Source organism: Alligator sinensis, unplaced genomic scaffold, assembly GCF_000455745.1.
Source record: "Alligator sinensis unplaced genomic scaffold, ASM45574v1 scaffold830_1, whole genome shotgun sequence".
Classification (NCBI taxonomy): Eukaryota; Metazoa; Chordata; order Crocodylia; family Alligatoridae; genus Alligator; species Alligator sinensis.
In genome coordinates this window covers 729,080-744,038 of record NW_005842309.1, presented here as the reverse complement: position 1 = coordinate 744,038, position 14,959 = coordinate 729,080, and the positions used below count along the sequence as shown (strand labels likewise).

The window sequence follows — 14,959 nt, the reverse complement described above, 5'->3', positions numbered from 1 at the left end:
ACACAGTGAATTCCATGTTACATTTCTCTCTCTCTTATACAGAAGGTCCTCATCTGTAACAACTCACATATAAAATGTAGTTTTTAAATTCACAATTTCACAATGATTATAATGGCACTACTCTAATCCTCTCTCCATCACCTATTAAAGGGATGTGCAAGATAAGTGGACATGTATGGATACCCACTCATTTATATATGTTTTTATGCTATATTTACTACCACAAGTAGGGCAAATTTTGTCCTAATTCGTACCCACTATATCCCAATGAAATTAATTTGTAAGTGGAGAATAACTTAATCCTTGAAAGCTCTTCAACACATGTAGAAAAAGGAAAACAAAGACCAGACTTTTAAACTTGTCTCTAAGATGCACAGTAATGAACTTGAAAGGTTTCAAACTGTGTACTTTTCAATACTAATATTCTGAATTCTCGCTCAGCACTGCTGATGAAGCCACAAGGGATTTCCTAAAGAAGAGAAGATCCACGAACTCATAGATGATGTTAAAAAGAGAAGATCCAACAACTCATAGATGATGTTAAAAGGTGCCCAGATATTAGGCTGCTGGATAAGAATCTATCTAGAATGGGATACAGAGATAGTCACTTTAATAGGGTTATATAAAGAATAAGTCAAGATAGAACTGGATGATAGTTTAAATATATGCTGTACAATCTATACCAGGGATGTCCAACTTCTGTGCCCCTGGGGCTGCACTAGGTGAGGCATCAGCCACTGGGCTGTGTGCCACACAGTTCCCCTATGCCCTCACTGCACTGCCTCCCACTGCCTCCCCCTCCCCCCCCACTGCTGTACTACACCACTCCAATCCTTCATGCAGCCACGGACTCACCTTCAGCTTCCCGTGTACACTGCCCTACCCCTTGGGGCAGAGGCTGGAAGTAGCAGCCAGAGGGAGGGGACAGCCAGAGCAATGAGGGAAGCAAGGGCCAGACAGGAGCCCAGGGTTGCAACATAACCCCTCCTGGGTTGCATGTGGCTCATGGGCCACCAGTTGGACAGCTCTGATCTATACCATGGCTCTAACTTTGCCCTAAACCCTGGGAGGGCAGTTTCTTGAAACCGCTGACCCATACGTTGAATGGAACTTCAACAGGGATCTAAGTGGTGATCAGAGGTGTAACAACCAGGGTCTGAGCCTCGAGCAGCAGGGGTGGTAGCAGGGGGAGCAGCAGGGGCTAGCTTGGCTGCAGTGGCAGCTGTGGTCACTGCTGTTCTTGTGTCCCCTTTAATTCTCCTCAGGCTGGGTTGAAAAGTGGGGCTTTCGTATGTTTACATTTTTGCTCTTCATTAGCTTGGCTTTTCATACCAGTGTTTTTAAGCACTGAATTGAAGGAACTTTTTATGTCCTCTCAAAGCGTTTAAACTGAATTGTACATGTATCCTGATGCGGTACGCTCTTACCTTACTTAAACAAACAACAAGAAGCCTAATTTTGCAACTCAAACTACTTAATGGAATCCCTTTAGCCAAGATTGCATTTGAGATAGCTTTTCTTTCTAAAATAAAATTATTCATGCTAGCAAGGACTGGATTTAGTTCAAGGCTGGATTTAATAAGAGCTTCCACATTTAAAGTACAAGCCACTGTATGAGCCAAGGCTTTTGGATGCCTTCTTTAAACCACTGCCAAAGTGATTTAGCTTCCTCCTAGTTCATATCAGCCATTGCTCTCTCCTCTTGCAACCTGGCAGTTATTGTAAGTTCCCCAAGTATGTGAAAGTAATAAATAAACAACTGTTATGATTGCGTTGTGGCCAGCTGAATATGTTACATTATGTCTCCTGCTTACTAAAGTGAATAGTGATTCTTAAATCATTCAAATAACTGAAAATAAATCTATTGCTCATTATGCAGAACACAGCTTGAGTTAAATCCAGAGACAAACCAAGATTATGCATTAGCCTTTTAGCTGTAGGAAACCCTCTTGTACTTCTTCCTCTGATGTAACTACTATAACTTTGAAACAAATTAAAGATCTACATCAGTGGTTCTGCAAATGAAAAAAACCTTTTTTCATTTGCAGATACCGCGAAAATTTCAAATGGAGGTGCGGACCCTTTCGGAAATTTTGAATGGAGATGTGGATCCCTTTGAATTGAAAGCGTGGGTATACACACACTTTTGATAGATCATAATCATCTTTTACGGACCCCTTACACATTGTCTGCAGACCCCCAGGGGTCCATGGACCAAAGGTTGAAAACCTCTGATCTAGATACATCACATACCAGCAGCAAAACAAAACAAACAAAACAACAACAACAAAAGAAGCAATTGTGTTTCCAGCTGCATTATACTTGCTACTAGGGTTGTGCGAAGTAGGCCGTATTGGATTCGGATTCAGATTCACCCCGACTCAGGGACAGTGATTCAATTAGTTGATTTAGATCACTGTCCCTGATTCAATTTGGCTGAATCTGAAGATTCGATGCTGATTCAGAGACTCAGTGATTCAGCCATAGACACAGCTTTAAATGTTTTTTTCTACATACCTCAAGGTACCAGTGCAGCTTGTGATGGCTGAGATGCCGGGGTGCATGGAGCATCCCACAGGAGTGTGGGGGGGTTGGGGGGGGCCCTCCATGTGCTCGGCAGCAAACCCAGAAGTGGATTGGAAGTACTTCTAATCCGCTTCCAGGTCCACTGGGGAGCATATCGCGGGCGGTGTTGGCGGCGGCCGCCGCCCCCCCCCCCCCCCCCACACCCCCTCAGCTTGGTGATCAGCCGCAGGGGGACCCTGGGTTGCTGCCCCAGACTCAGGAGGCAGCAGTTGCCAAGCCAGAGGGGCATGGGGGGCCTCCCTGCGTGCTCCCCAGCGGACCCAGAAGTGGACTGGAAGTGCTTCTGGTCCACTTCTGGATCTGCTGTTGAGCATGCTGCGGAGCCTCCCGTGCTCCTGTGGGATGCTCCATGCACCCCAACGTCGCAGCATTCACAGTCGCCTGCCACCTAGAGGTATGTAGAAAAAACATTTAAAGCTGCATCTATGTCTGAATTTCTGAATCTTTCCGAAGCTCTCCAAATTGATTTGGAGGGTTCCGATTTGATTTGGAGAGAGTAAAGAGTCCTTTGATTCAATTTTGATTCCAAGATTTGGCCACCAAATCGGACCGAATCTCCACTGAATTGAATCAGGGCCTGAAGCTTCACAGAGCCCTACTTGCTACCTTTATCACCTCTCAGTGGACTAAATGGAATGTCTCTATTACATACCCAATTTCAATAAAAACGCAGATGTACACACAAACCTTCAAAGCAAGGGATTATTTATATGTACTATTCCAGTATTTATATAGATTATGATATAATTACTATTGAAAATATATTATCAAACATCTATCTAGCTATTTATGCTATATTCAAGATATGTTTCTAGGGTGGCAAATGATATCAAGTTACACAAATGTAAACCACAGAGTGTGGTAAATCTCACATACCTTTCTCTCTTGCCTATTGTCTTTCTATTCCCTTTCAGCTGCATGTATAATGTTAGTATCTGTTAAAATAAGTCCATGTGGCGAACAGAGATCTATTTACCATCGAGTAATTTCTGTTGCAACTTCTGAACCATACTTCTCTAAATACAATAATTGAGTAATTGTTATGGAGACACAACCAGGTCAGTTATGCCCAAAATTAGGTTTTAAAAGATAGATACAGAAGCATACCTCATCACTTCTGTGCCCTAGATGGCACAGTGCATGGGGTAGCATCAGTGGTTGTGCTGCTGACAGAGGTAGTGCTGGCCAAACTAGCAGTGTAGTGGTGGCTATTTTTCTATGCCCTCCTCCCCCAACTTGGCAGCCAGGGCTGGTGCCCTGGTCATCCCCTTCTGCCCCGCTTAACTATGGTATTGGATAGTGAGTATATACTGGAAACTTAACAACTAAGATTTATTTTTAATTTTTAAATTTTGATGAAAACTTTGCTCTGCATGGATTCACCTGCTTGCCTGCCATGTGATCATAAAGGACTCTTACAGAAGTGACATTTGTTGTACAACTGGCCCCCTGAAAGTACTCTACAGCCATGCCATGATAGAAGTGCATAGCTGCAGAGCACTTTAGAAGTGACTGATTGCATGACAAATTAACTCTCATCAAATGAGAGTTCAGATGAAAGCACTCCAAAGTGGAGCACTTTAGGTAACTTCTGTGCATGATCAGGGCAGGGATGATGCATATCAGCCCCACCTCTGGTGCTGTCTGCAGGAAGGGAGGGGGAAAAGGGAGGGGATGGAGCTGAGAGCTGGGGTTTGCCTGGCCTGAGCTGGAGTGTGGGTAGGTGGACTGGAGCCCTCTCACCTACCCCCCTGGGCCCTCGCCCTCCAGTTCAGGCTGGACAACCCCATAGCATCCTTCTCTTCTTTCTCCCCACTTCCTTCCTGCAGACAGTAACAGAGATGGGAGGGACGGGGCTAGGGGAGAGGCTGCAGGTGGCAACTCCTCAAATGGATCAGCTCCAAAGTGGAGCTCAATCCTCCCCTCTCCCCTCCCCTCCACACCCAACAGCAAATGTCTGTTGGGTGGAGGTAGGTGGGGGTCACTCTAACTCATGGCACTTTCTGTGAAGCACCATAAGTGAGAGAGGGAAACTGCATGTCTGGTGACACAGAACATATATGAGTCAGAAAGTGAAACTGAGGTCTGTTTTCTTTGACCAAGCTGGTTAAAATGTAGAAGTTAAACAAAAGGAATTAGTGATGAAAATCAGTAAAATTTCAAACACTTTCAGTATTCATAATTTATCACACTCTTTATAAAATGGGTAAGGGATTTAGTATGAAAGGGCAATTTATTAATAGTTTTAATTTGATAGCATCCCTTCAGATGAATAGCAATTAAAATATTAGTTACTGATGCTAAAAGACAACAATACCTATGACAATTGAAGAGCTTCAGGAACTGTTTCTAATAACAGAGTGTTATTTATTGGACATAGTAATAGACTTATTAAATCTACATTTCAGAGCACAGTTGGGATCTTAATATAAAAACAGAGCAAAGGCACATGGAAAAAAAAGATAATCAACTTTCTACCTTGCTCCATAATTTATTTTCATATTGTAATGTTCTTCCTCTTCCTTTAAAGCTTAGCTAAGCCCTTGCTTCATCCCTGGGTCTGTTTCTTTTATAGCCCAAGATCTGATTCATTTTTTTCCCTGCAGAGAAGGTGCAGCAGCAGCAAGACAGTAAATGAATAAAGTAAACTGGCCATTTCTGCCACTTGAGATACAAATAGACACTATGAAGGAGGCATACATAAGAGAACATCTGTAGGTCCCAGAATGAAAGAGATAACTCAGCTGAACTCAGTGAATCTGGACACAATGGGTACAATAAGCATACATACTTGTTTTCATGTATTTTATAAGAAGGAGAAATCTGTTTTCTTCCATACAATTGTCTCATTAAGATCAATATTGTAAATAGCCAGATTTTTCTCCTCTAGATTCCTCTCTGAAACAGAGTGAAATTAATGATGGTCATTGGTGTAGTCTCTTTCTGAGAACTTTCTGAAATAAAGATTTTATCATTCTTTACCACTCTCCCATCCACATCAACATAAGACATGCAAAACATAAATTTCCTAGCACTGGTATAAATGCTAGACCTTGACAGTGATTCTGAGATTTAAATAATATGTCTCTTTATTCCTGAGAACAGATTAAATAGACCTATCTTCAACCTCACTTCAACTCAACCTCTAATTTTTCAGGGATAATTAGTAACACTTTGATATCCAACTACTTCATTTGTTCTTGTAGATATGTAGGTATCCAATTGCTACTGTTGGATACCTACATCAGTTGGATACCTACATCTCTCTTTCCCATTCCCAATTGCTGTAGGTGGTGGGAGAGGTTCTATGGCCTGAGTCATACCCCCCGCTGGACATTTACAGTGTTGCTATGTAGATTGCACACCCTGAATCTACAAGTCTGCAAGCTTTTCTCTGTCTGATTAGAGACAATGCACTGTCTCTGGCTCTGGGTTTTGTAGCAAACTCTTAGGATCCACCTTGTCCTTGTTTTCCAGGCTAGTAGACACTCTGGTTTACAGTTTGACCCTTTAGAGACACCTGATAGTTGAAACAAAAAGAGACAGGCTATGCAAAATGAATTCTACATGAAACCTACCCTTTCCTTATAGGTAACACATGGAATTAATACATAATTTAAGAGAAAAATACCTGACTGTCAATTCCTCACTGTACCTTACCCTTCTTCTGTTCACCATTACTTCACTATAACTCACCCTTCCTTTTTAAGCTTCCGGAGAAACCAACATTTCACAAAGGGGCATGGATGTGGACACATGTACTGGGAGGAACACAGAAACAGAGCACTTCTAAAGAGTTAGATTATGTTGCCTCTTGCATCATGTTATCCTATTCCTCCAAGAAATCCACAATATTTTCTTCCAGGCTTAACACATCCACTTTCATTAACTTAATCAAATGGTATAAAGGAGGCAGCAGGATCATCTGTTTCTGAGAGTTACACTAACATATTAATTGACAAAAGTTTCTTAGGCTACACAGAACATCAGAACCTGTCAAACACAGGAGGATGACTCATAAAACATTCAAACTTAAATAATTTTTGTAGCTGACTAGCTTGACAATCCTAACAGCACTAAAGATATAGGGACAGCATCTAAAAACATACCGACTTGCATACATAATCAACTACCAATTATACAAACACAATTAAAAATTAGACTGCTCATCACTGATTCACACAAGACAGCTTTACAGTAGGTTTGTGATCACTGCATAGATAATGGTGCTTTTACCTAACTTGGCTGCACAGATTTTGTGACAGATACCAAATATTTCTTGTTTAGTGCAATTACTTTCCATTTAAACTTAATATATTGCATAGGATACTATTATGTTAACATTCTCCTGCTTTAACTGTTTTCTTGGCAATAGCCCCACTGTGCAGGTGCTCAGAGCAGATGCTGTCCTAATCTTTATCCAAGAACCACTGTGTCTTCTCAGCAGTGGAAAGTTCTTCAATTTTCCTTTTGCCTAGGGCTACCGGTTTTCATGCCTGGCAAACAACCCTTGGAAACTTGGCATTTAGTGAATAAAAACTAACACATTTTACAACCCTCATTTGTGACCTTTGGATACTTCTGTTATTTCTAAGCTCATTTCCTTCTTGCATTTTGTTGAGATAAAGATTCAAGAAAATCTAGATGAAATCTAGATGAAATCTTATACCTGGGTTTGAGAATTCTCTTTGAAAACTGCTGGTAGCCACTGAGTGTTTTACACTTTAAAAAAAAAGAAATACTCTTTCATAAAAGATCTTTACAAAATTTGCTATTCAGCTCTGTTAATTTAATCTTTGTTTCTTCACCTCCATAATGCTACAGATGGGATCTTTCAAAATCATTGTTTAGTTCTAAAAAAGGTCCGTGTGCTGTCCTGTTTGTCTACCACATTATTTGCACAACCGTATCACCTAGAAGCATTGGTTTTGTCATGCAAACACATAGAAAGTCTTTGCCCTGAGGAGCTTACCATTTAAAAAGACAGCACAGGCAAAGGAAATCTTTTTATCCCCATTTTATAAGCAGGGAGCTGTCTTACCCAAGCTCACCAGGACACCACTATGCATCACTTAACAGATGGTAACATACATTATGAGACAAGTGCCTAGGCAGGAATCTGGAAGACAGAGTGGAAGCAATAACTGGGTGCCTTCATTTAATGCCCTGTCATATTTGTCAAAGAAGATATCTTAATACTATTTCTTTAGTAGAAGACAGACCCATCAACAGCTAATATTGGCTATTTCAATTACAGAAACAAATCTTGTTCTGTGAAGTGGATGTTCTACACTGGCACCTCAGAAACTGTTTTTACAATGGAAGAAAATGAGATTTCTGGTATAAGGGTACTCTCAAAGTCTGAGCTGAACAAGAAATGATTAGTAGAGAAAATATTATCAGACAATAAACACCTTGTACACACCTGAAATAGCATGATCCACAAGGCAAATGGATATAGAAGAGTTCTCAATGTAATAATGGGGCAGTGGGATGATGAAGGTTGACCTGTCAGTGAACAGCTGCCATCTATAATATTGATGTGAAATACCATATTTACTTGAACCCAAGATAAGGCTTTTCTTTAGTTAGCATTGGAAGAAAGCCCCTTGACTTTGATTTGAGTACAAGGCATTGGGGGAGCGAGGGAGGTTAGGCAGGTTGCTTCTGAGACTCTAACTCTGGGCTCAAGCCCCAGGTCAGAGCCAGAATTAGCCTCTGTACCCTCCTCCTTACTGACAGGTGTGGCTGGGGCTCCAGCCCCATTTCCTCCCAGGGCATGGAGCACATGGCAGCTCCATACCCAGCCCAACCAATCAGCAGTGGCACAGATTGGGCGGCCATGGGGCTGGTTAGGATCCACAATTCCATGGGCTCCATGCTGTGCCCCAGGAGGAAATGGAGATGGAGCTGCATCTGATGGTAAGCTGTGTTGGGAGTGAGGTCAAACACTCTTGAGAGCAGGAGGTGAAGGGGGCAGAGTCTACAGGAAGCAGACAGGAGGGCAGATCCTGTGGTGGGGGGGCAGGTGCTGGGGTAGAGTCTGTGGGGGGGCAGATACAGGGGGGTGCAGGCACCGTGGGGGTATTGTCAGACTGCCAGAGAAAAAGGTGAGGCTGGGGACAGAGGGGAAAAGGGATGCCTGCTTCCCCACTATCTGATCCCCTGCCACTGCTTTCCTTGCTGTAGCAGTAGGGGTAGGGGGGATGAATTTAAGATGATCCTATGATGATTAGATGCTATATATGGAAAATTAAAACAAATTTAGAAATTTTCCATATATAGAATCTAATTATTCATCTTGAAGTTGTCTTGGATATGGGTAAATACAATGATAGATTTCCGAATATATGAGAGTGCTGATTGCTTCCATATATGACCAAGAAGCTTAGTGAGCCAGGAAAGAACATGAATTAAGTGTGTTTTTCAACCTACACACTGAAGGGAAAGATCAACGGGACTTGATGGGCATATGTCCTTGCTGGGAGCGATCTTTGCAGAATGCAAGATAGTGAGTATTCCGGTACTTATCTATTAAGTAAATACTTGTTTCAATATTTTAGAAAATATTTGTACCTCTTTTTGTTGAAACCGGAAGGTTTAACAACACTTATAGATTAATAGATTCATATGTGTTAGGGTCAGAAGGGTAGAGTCAGAAGGGACCTCAGTAGGTCATCGAGTCCGACCCCCTGCCCCGGGCAGGAAATTGAATTGTTCTAAATTCAATTAAAAAAAAAATTTTAAATCTGCAGATTTTTTCACAGAAAATTTCATTGGAAATATTTCTTTGATTTTTTACTTGGAAAATTTGACAAAATTTGTCAAAATTGTGGAAGTTTTCAGCCAGTCATGTGGTCAATTTTAATCACGTACTAAGTCCTTTACTGTTTTTGTCCTCCCACATATCTACTGGCCCTGTTTCACAAAAATATATCCTATTTTTATTGGCTAAATCTGGTGTTACTTACTATGGTACTGCTGAATGCCACTTGAGACTGGGAGCTGTCACAACGTCCCAATGACCTCTTCCTTGCATGTCCAGGAACATGAGCCCTGGCACTTTGACACCTTCTCAAAGGTTTTGCACTTTTCTGTTTTAAAGTGGCTTGTTTCTCAATCTCAATCGCAGGAAAAATGGCTTGCTGACATTTTGCCCAGTCTGCATCTTCCAAGTCCATATCCTTATGGGTCTCCAATCGTTTGGCTGTAAGAGAAAAAACAAGACTGTGTCTTTTTTTTGTGTGCATTATTAGCAGTGCTGAGAGAGGTTTTTTTTTAATACCAACTCAAAACCATCACCAGAAAACCTTCAGCGCACAGTTCAGTTCCTTGGCAAACCTCCATCTTAAATGTGTGTTATGACAAACCAAATACATTACATTTTAAAAGAGACTGATGACTTCTATGGATTTCTCTTAGCACTCTTAGTGTTTAGCTGCACTTTGCAGTTCAGTGGCACAGAAGAATCAACTATGGTAATTAATCCACAAATTTGGTAATGTTTTCAGTCACACAGCACAAACATCTATTTGGCAGCGGCTGGGCAGCTTAATGACATTCTAAGCACTATGGGGAGCTGGAATAGTTTTATGCCTGATAAATACTGTGGGTCTAATCCTGTACTACTTACATAGGCAGAACTCCCAATGAAATAACAGAACAGCAAAGGGAGTTTAAAGCCAAATGGTAATTTTGTCTCAGTAAAGACTGAGCGATTAAACCATTAGTACTTATTAATGACAAAGTAACTATCAGCAATGGACCTTAGCCAAAACCTCCAAATCAAATAGCCCCCAAATCCAGGAAACTTCAGAAGCTGACTGTGCAGTTTGGGCCATCTCTAGCAAATGCATTATTGTTCCTCTCTCCTATATCACACAGCTGATTGTGTGGTAATTACTCCTGGACCTACTAAGTTTAATTACCAACTAATCTCACTTAGTGAGAATCTGGGAAAGGAGTGGCTGGCAGTTACTGCAGAGGTATGAATTTAAGAGGAAATTTCTTTCTCGTAGACTTGAATAAGTAATCAAAGTAGAGCAGAAGCTAAGATGTTTGACGTGGGAATGTGAAGACTAGCACATTTAATTTATATGTAATTTTAAAAACATTGTTCTGGTGAACCTTCATATCAAGACATCATTGCCAAAAAGCAAACTAATCCTACACCTCACCAGTCAGGAAAAGGTACAGTAGGATCAAATACAAAAAGTCATACAAAGAGAAAGGCCAGTGTAACAATATACATCTCTCACCATTTTCCTGATGTGAAAACTCATTTCCATTGATAGTACAACGCCGAAACACCATTTTGTTCTCTGTTAGTGTCCCAGTTTTGTCAGAGAAAATGTGTTGGATTTGCCCAAGATCTTCAGTGATATTTAAGGCTCGACACTGTATGGGAAAATCTCTCTCTTCATCGTACAGATCAATGTCATTGTGAATCAAGAAAACTTGGCCCAATTTGACTAACTCAATGGATACGTAGAGAGAGATGGGGATCAACACCTGAAAGAAGAATTATTCTCAAGATGTTAGCACCTCATTAGTAGGTTTTGTTCCTCGCCGTACTTTTCAATATCAGCAAAACCTGTGTCAGAGGCTGTCATAACACATTATAGAGGAACAAAACAACATGTCTTTCCAAAGTCATATTCTAAAACTGAGTATAAATGGCCAGCAACAACTGTCCAGAAATGGGGAAATGATGTACACATATGGATAGGTGCAGCAAATGTGGGTCAGCCGGCCCCCATCAGATTTGAAAGTGCTCAAATAGGGTTCACAACTAAATCTGGTTGAAAATTTTCAGACAAAAGTGCTGGCTTGATTAACTTGAAATGTTTCATTTGAAGCATTTAGGGTTCCATGGACTTCTTGCCAAATCCAAGGTGGAGTCCTAAGAAAGCTTTGCCTGAATTCCTGGGGGACTGCTTCAGGACTAGACACCCAGATTATCCAGAGTATTTGCTTAGATGACGGTGCCCCTGGCTTATTGTTCCTTTAAAAAGATGGAGCATATCTTTGCAAATCCCATAAGTATCCCCTCTGTGCATCACGTCCACCCCTTGCCTTAATTCCACCCCCCAGACTCTGAAAGCTTAAAATGCAGAAGTAGTCTTTTTCTTTAATAAAAAATAGCTCCTCTAGGGATTCAACCAACAGCTCAGAAAGTTGTCTTCATATTTCATCCATATTAAGCAAATTCTGTCTGCTTAAATCTTAGCAGCTATAACAATAAATAGGAAAAATAAATGCATTTTCCCCTCATCCCATAAAACGTTCTGTTAGGTTTAATCGGGCTCAGATATATGAGTTTCCTAGTTCTAATTTATCTTTCCCAAATCAACACAGCCTTATCTAGTTGTTATTCCCCATCAGTAAAAACTACAATAATTAGTTTCACTCTTTCTTTGGGCTTCTAAGCAGAATTCTTACTCTGAAACAAGACCCACATCCTTCCTATCAACATGCATGTGAAGGGTTAAAATAAGCAAAGAAAAATCTATAATTTAAAAGGAATTGTGTAGTCATATTTTACTTGAATTGAGCTTTAGGGCTCTTATACTTAAAAAGCTTTCATGATAAAAGGGCCTCACCCAAAGGCATAGCATCTGGTTCTTCTATTTCAGCTAAAATGTACATCTTATCTCTAGCAAATAAACAAATCCTTTCTGGCCAGTATTTAATAGTGTCTATAAACACAAAAATGTCTTGATCAAGTTGATTTTTGCTAAAGAGAGTAAATACTTTAGCCTACTACAGTAATGAACCAGCATACTACACTAACAGTGTTATATTTTACAGCAGGGGCTGGCAACTTTATCTAGTCTGATGTGGGACGGGTGGTGTCAGCAGCACATCAACAGTGGCAGGCTGTTTGGCCCCAGCACGGGCACAGACACGGGCACGGGCAAAGCCTGTGGCTCTGCTGGCCATATCCAGCAGCTCTGCAGACTGGCTTGGGCCTGCAGGCTGTATGTTGCCATCTCCTGCTCTACAGCATTCTGTGAGCATTTCTTGAAAATAGAGTTGTGAATTTATAAAAGCTAAGAAAAAAGAAAAGTCAAAGTATCAAACATCTGTTACTTGACTTTTTTTTGTTAGCCATTATATGCACCTTCTGAATCTCAAAGCCATTACAGAGAGTTTGTTTTCTTCCTTTTACCTGTAACAAGATGATCATTGTCAGGAACATGTAGAAACCAGCAAGAGCCGATGACAAATAGTAACCATTTACATCTGGGACATTGTATGGTGGGTGTTCTGAAAAGCTCCCATTCCAAATGCCATGGCCTGTGGAAAAGATACACACTATTTTACTGGACTAAACTGGTGATATCCAAGTTGTCGAATGTGTGGACTCAGCTGCTCAAATTAATTAAAAATAAATAAGAGTTCTCAAACAGTAGAATAACAGAATAATTGAAAATCAGGGTTGGAAGGGACCTCAGGAGGTCATCTAGTCCAACCCCCTGCTCAAACCTGGACCAGCTTCAAATATATCATCTCAGGCAAGACTGTGTCTAGCTGAGTCTTGAAAACCTCCAAGGATGGAAATTCTACAACCTCTCTGGGTAACCTGTTCCAGTGCTTTACTACTCTACTAGTAGGAAAGTGTTTCCTAATATCTAACCAAAACTTCCCTTGCTGCAGCTTGAGACCAGTGCTCTTTATTCTGTCATCTGTCACCACTGAGAACAGTCTAGCTTCATCCTCTTTGTAATCACTGTTCAGGAAATTGAAAGCTCCTATTAAATTCCTTTTCAGTCTTCTCTTCTCCAGACTAAATAAGCCCAGTACTCTCAGCCTTTCCTTAAGTCACATGCTCCAGCCCTCTAATCATTTTTATTGCTCAACATGGGACTCTTTCCAATTTATCTACATTCTTTCTGTAGTAGGGGCCAGGCAATAGCCCCTAGCAATGCTGAAAACATACTGTAAACTCGATCAGTATGTTACAGAAATGTACTACTATATCCTACATTAACAATAATTATAAACTTGAAGTGTGTGTGTTTTTAGTTGATCACTGTCTGCAGGAGTCTCCCCAGAGCTCTTTTCCTCACCCATTTTAGTTCTCCCAATTTTCTGTCTCTGGATGATCACCTTGGTTTATACAGTTTCAAAACATCATCTAGGCCAGGGGTTGTCAACCAGGGGTATGCATACCCCTTGGGGTACTTGGGAAGGCCCCAGGGGGTACGCATCAGCAGTGTGGAGAAGTGGAGGCACTTCCAGTGTTTGCCAGCGGCACTTCCGACTTTCCTGCCGGCACTTCTGGTCACGCTGCTGGTGTTTCTGGTTTTGCCACCGGTGCTTTTGGTTTTGTCACCAGGACTTCTGGTTTTGCCACTGTTCATGGGTCCTCCCCCCCTGCTTGTCGATCAGCCGCCAGAGGACTCCACCCCTTGCACTGGGCTGCCAGGGGACCCCCTGCTTCTTGACTGGCCGCCAGGGATACACCAACCAAAAAAGGTTGAAAACCCCTGATCCAGGCTGAAATTTTCTTTCTTCAACACTGGCCTCATAAATTTAACATGGAGTCCATCCTCTTTTTTCTTAAACCTTCCTCGCTTCCTTTTCTGTCTTACTGTTGACACCACAGACCTGTATTCTGAGAGTTTAAATTTATTCCTTTCCCTTCATATAACCAGGCCATATCCTCAAACTGTTGCTGCTTCTTCTTCAGCATTTCCAAAATCCATCCATGTTTTTTTTTGCAGATCAGCCACATTTCTTGTGCAGCGTTCAAGTACATCAAACCAGGATTACTGCAACATCTTTCTTTCTGGTCTCCCAGATACACTGCCCAAAAATGCCTCTGGCTCCAAAATGAATTTCTATATGGAGCCAGTATATGATGATACAGAAGAGGCAGTTAGTGGAAATGCAGTCTTTCCTCATGGTGCCTGTGTCTTCAGACATATTTCGGTAGGTGAAACCTTGACTGGTTCACTCTTTCTTATTCAGTCAATTTTGACCTCTGCCTACACTCCTGATTAAAAAGTATTATTAAAACCAACTGTGGATACATCTCTCTAAGGTGTACATCTTTCCAAGATGGGAACAAAGATTCTTAAGAATTATTTCATGCTCGCCACAAGAACACCTGTTAGGCAGCAATAGCTTTTGGCCGCGATAGACTTTTATTCTATTTGAACAAGGGCTATTGTTCCATCTCACGTATCACTTCTGCCTCCTGGTTTTGCATTATCTACAAATAAAATACTGATCATGAATTCAGCAACAGTATTTTTATTACAGGAGTTCTGCAATTTTATCATTCAAAGCGCAAACTATTTTCTGGTCTGAAAGACATTTTGAAAGGATGAAAGCTAACAGACTTGTTACTTTTTTACATGTTTCA

At 41.2% G+C, this 14,959-nt stretch overlaps 1 protein-coding gene across 2 annotated transcripts in view; it reads right to left on the bottom strand.

The window, feature by feature from the left end:
• ATP10B (ATPase phospholipid transporting 10B (putative)) overlaps positions 1-14,959 on the bottom strand; it is a 240,216-nt gene that overhangs the window by 25,845 nt on the left and 199,412 nt on the right. For both annotated transcript variants that reach the window (XM_025209816.1, XM_025209817.1), the window contains 3 exons: positions 12,758-12,885; positions 10,845-11,097; positions 9,558-9,793 (listed from right to left, as the gene is read on the bottom strand). In XM_025209816.1, coding sequence (XP_025065601.1) covers positions 9,558-9,793; positions 10,845-11,097; positions 12,758-12,885 — 617 coding nt within the window. The remainder of the gene's footprint in view (positions 1-9,557; positions 9,794-10,844; positions 11,098-12,757; positions 12,886-14,959) is intronic.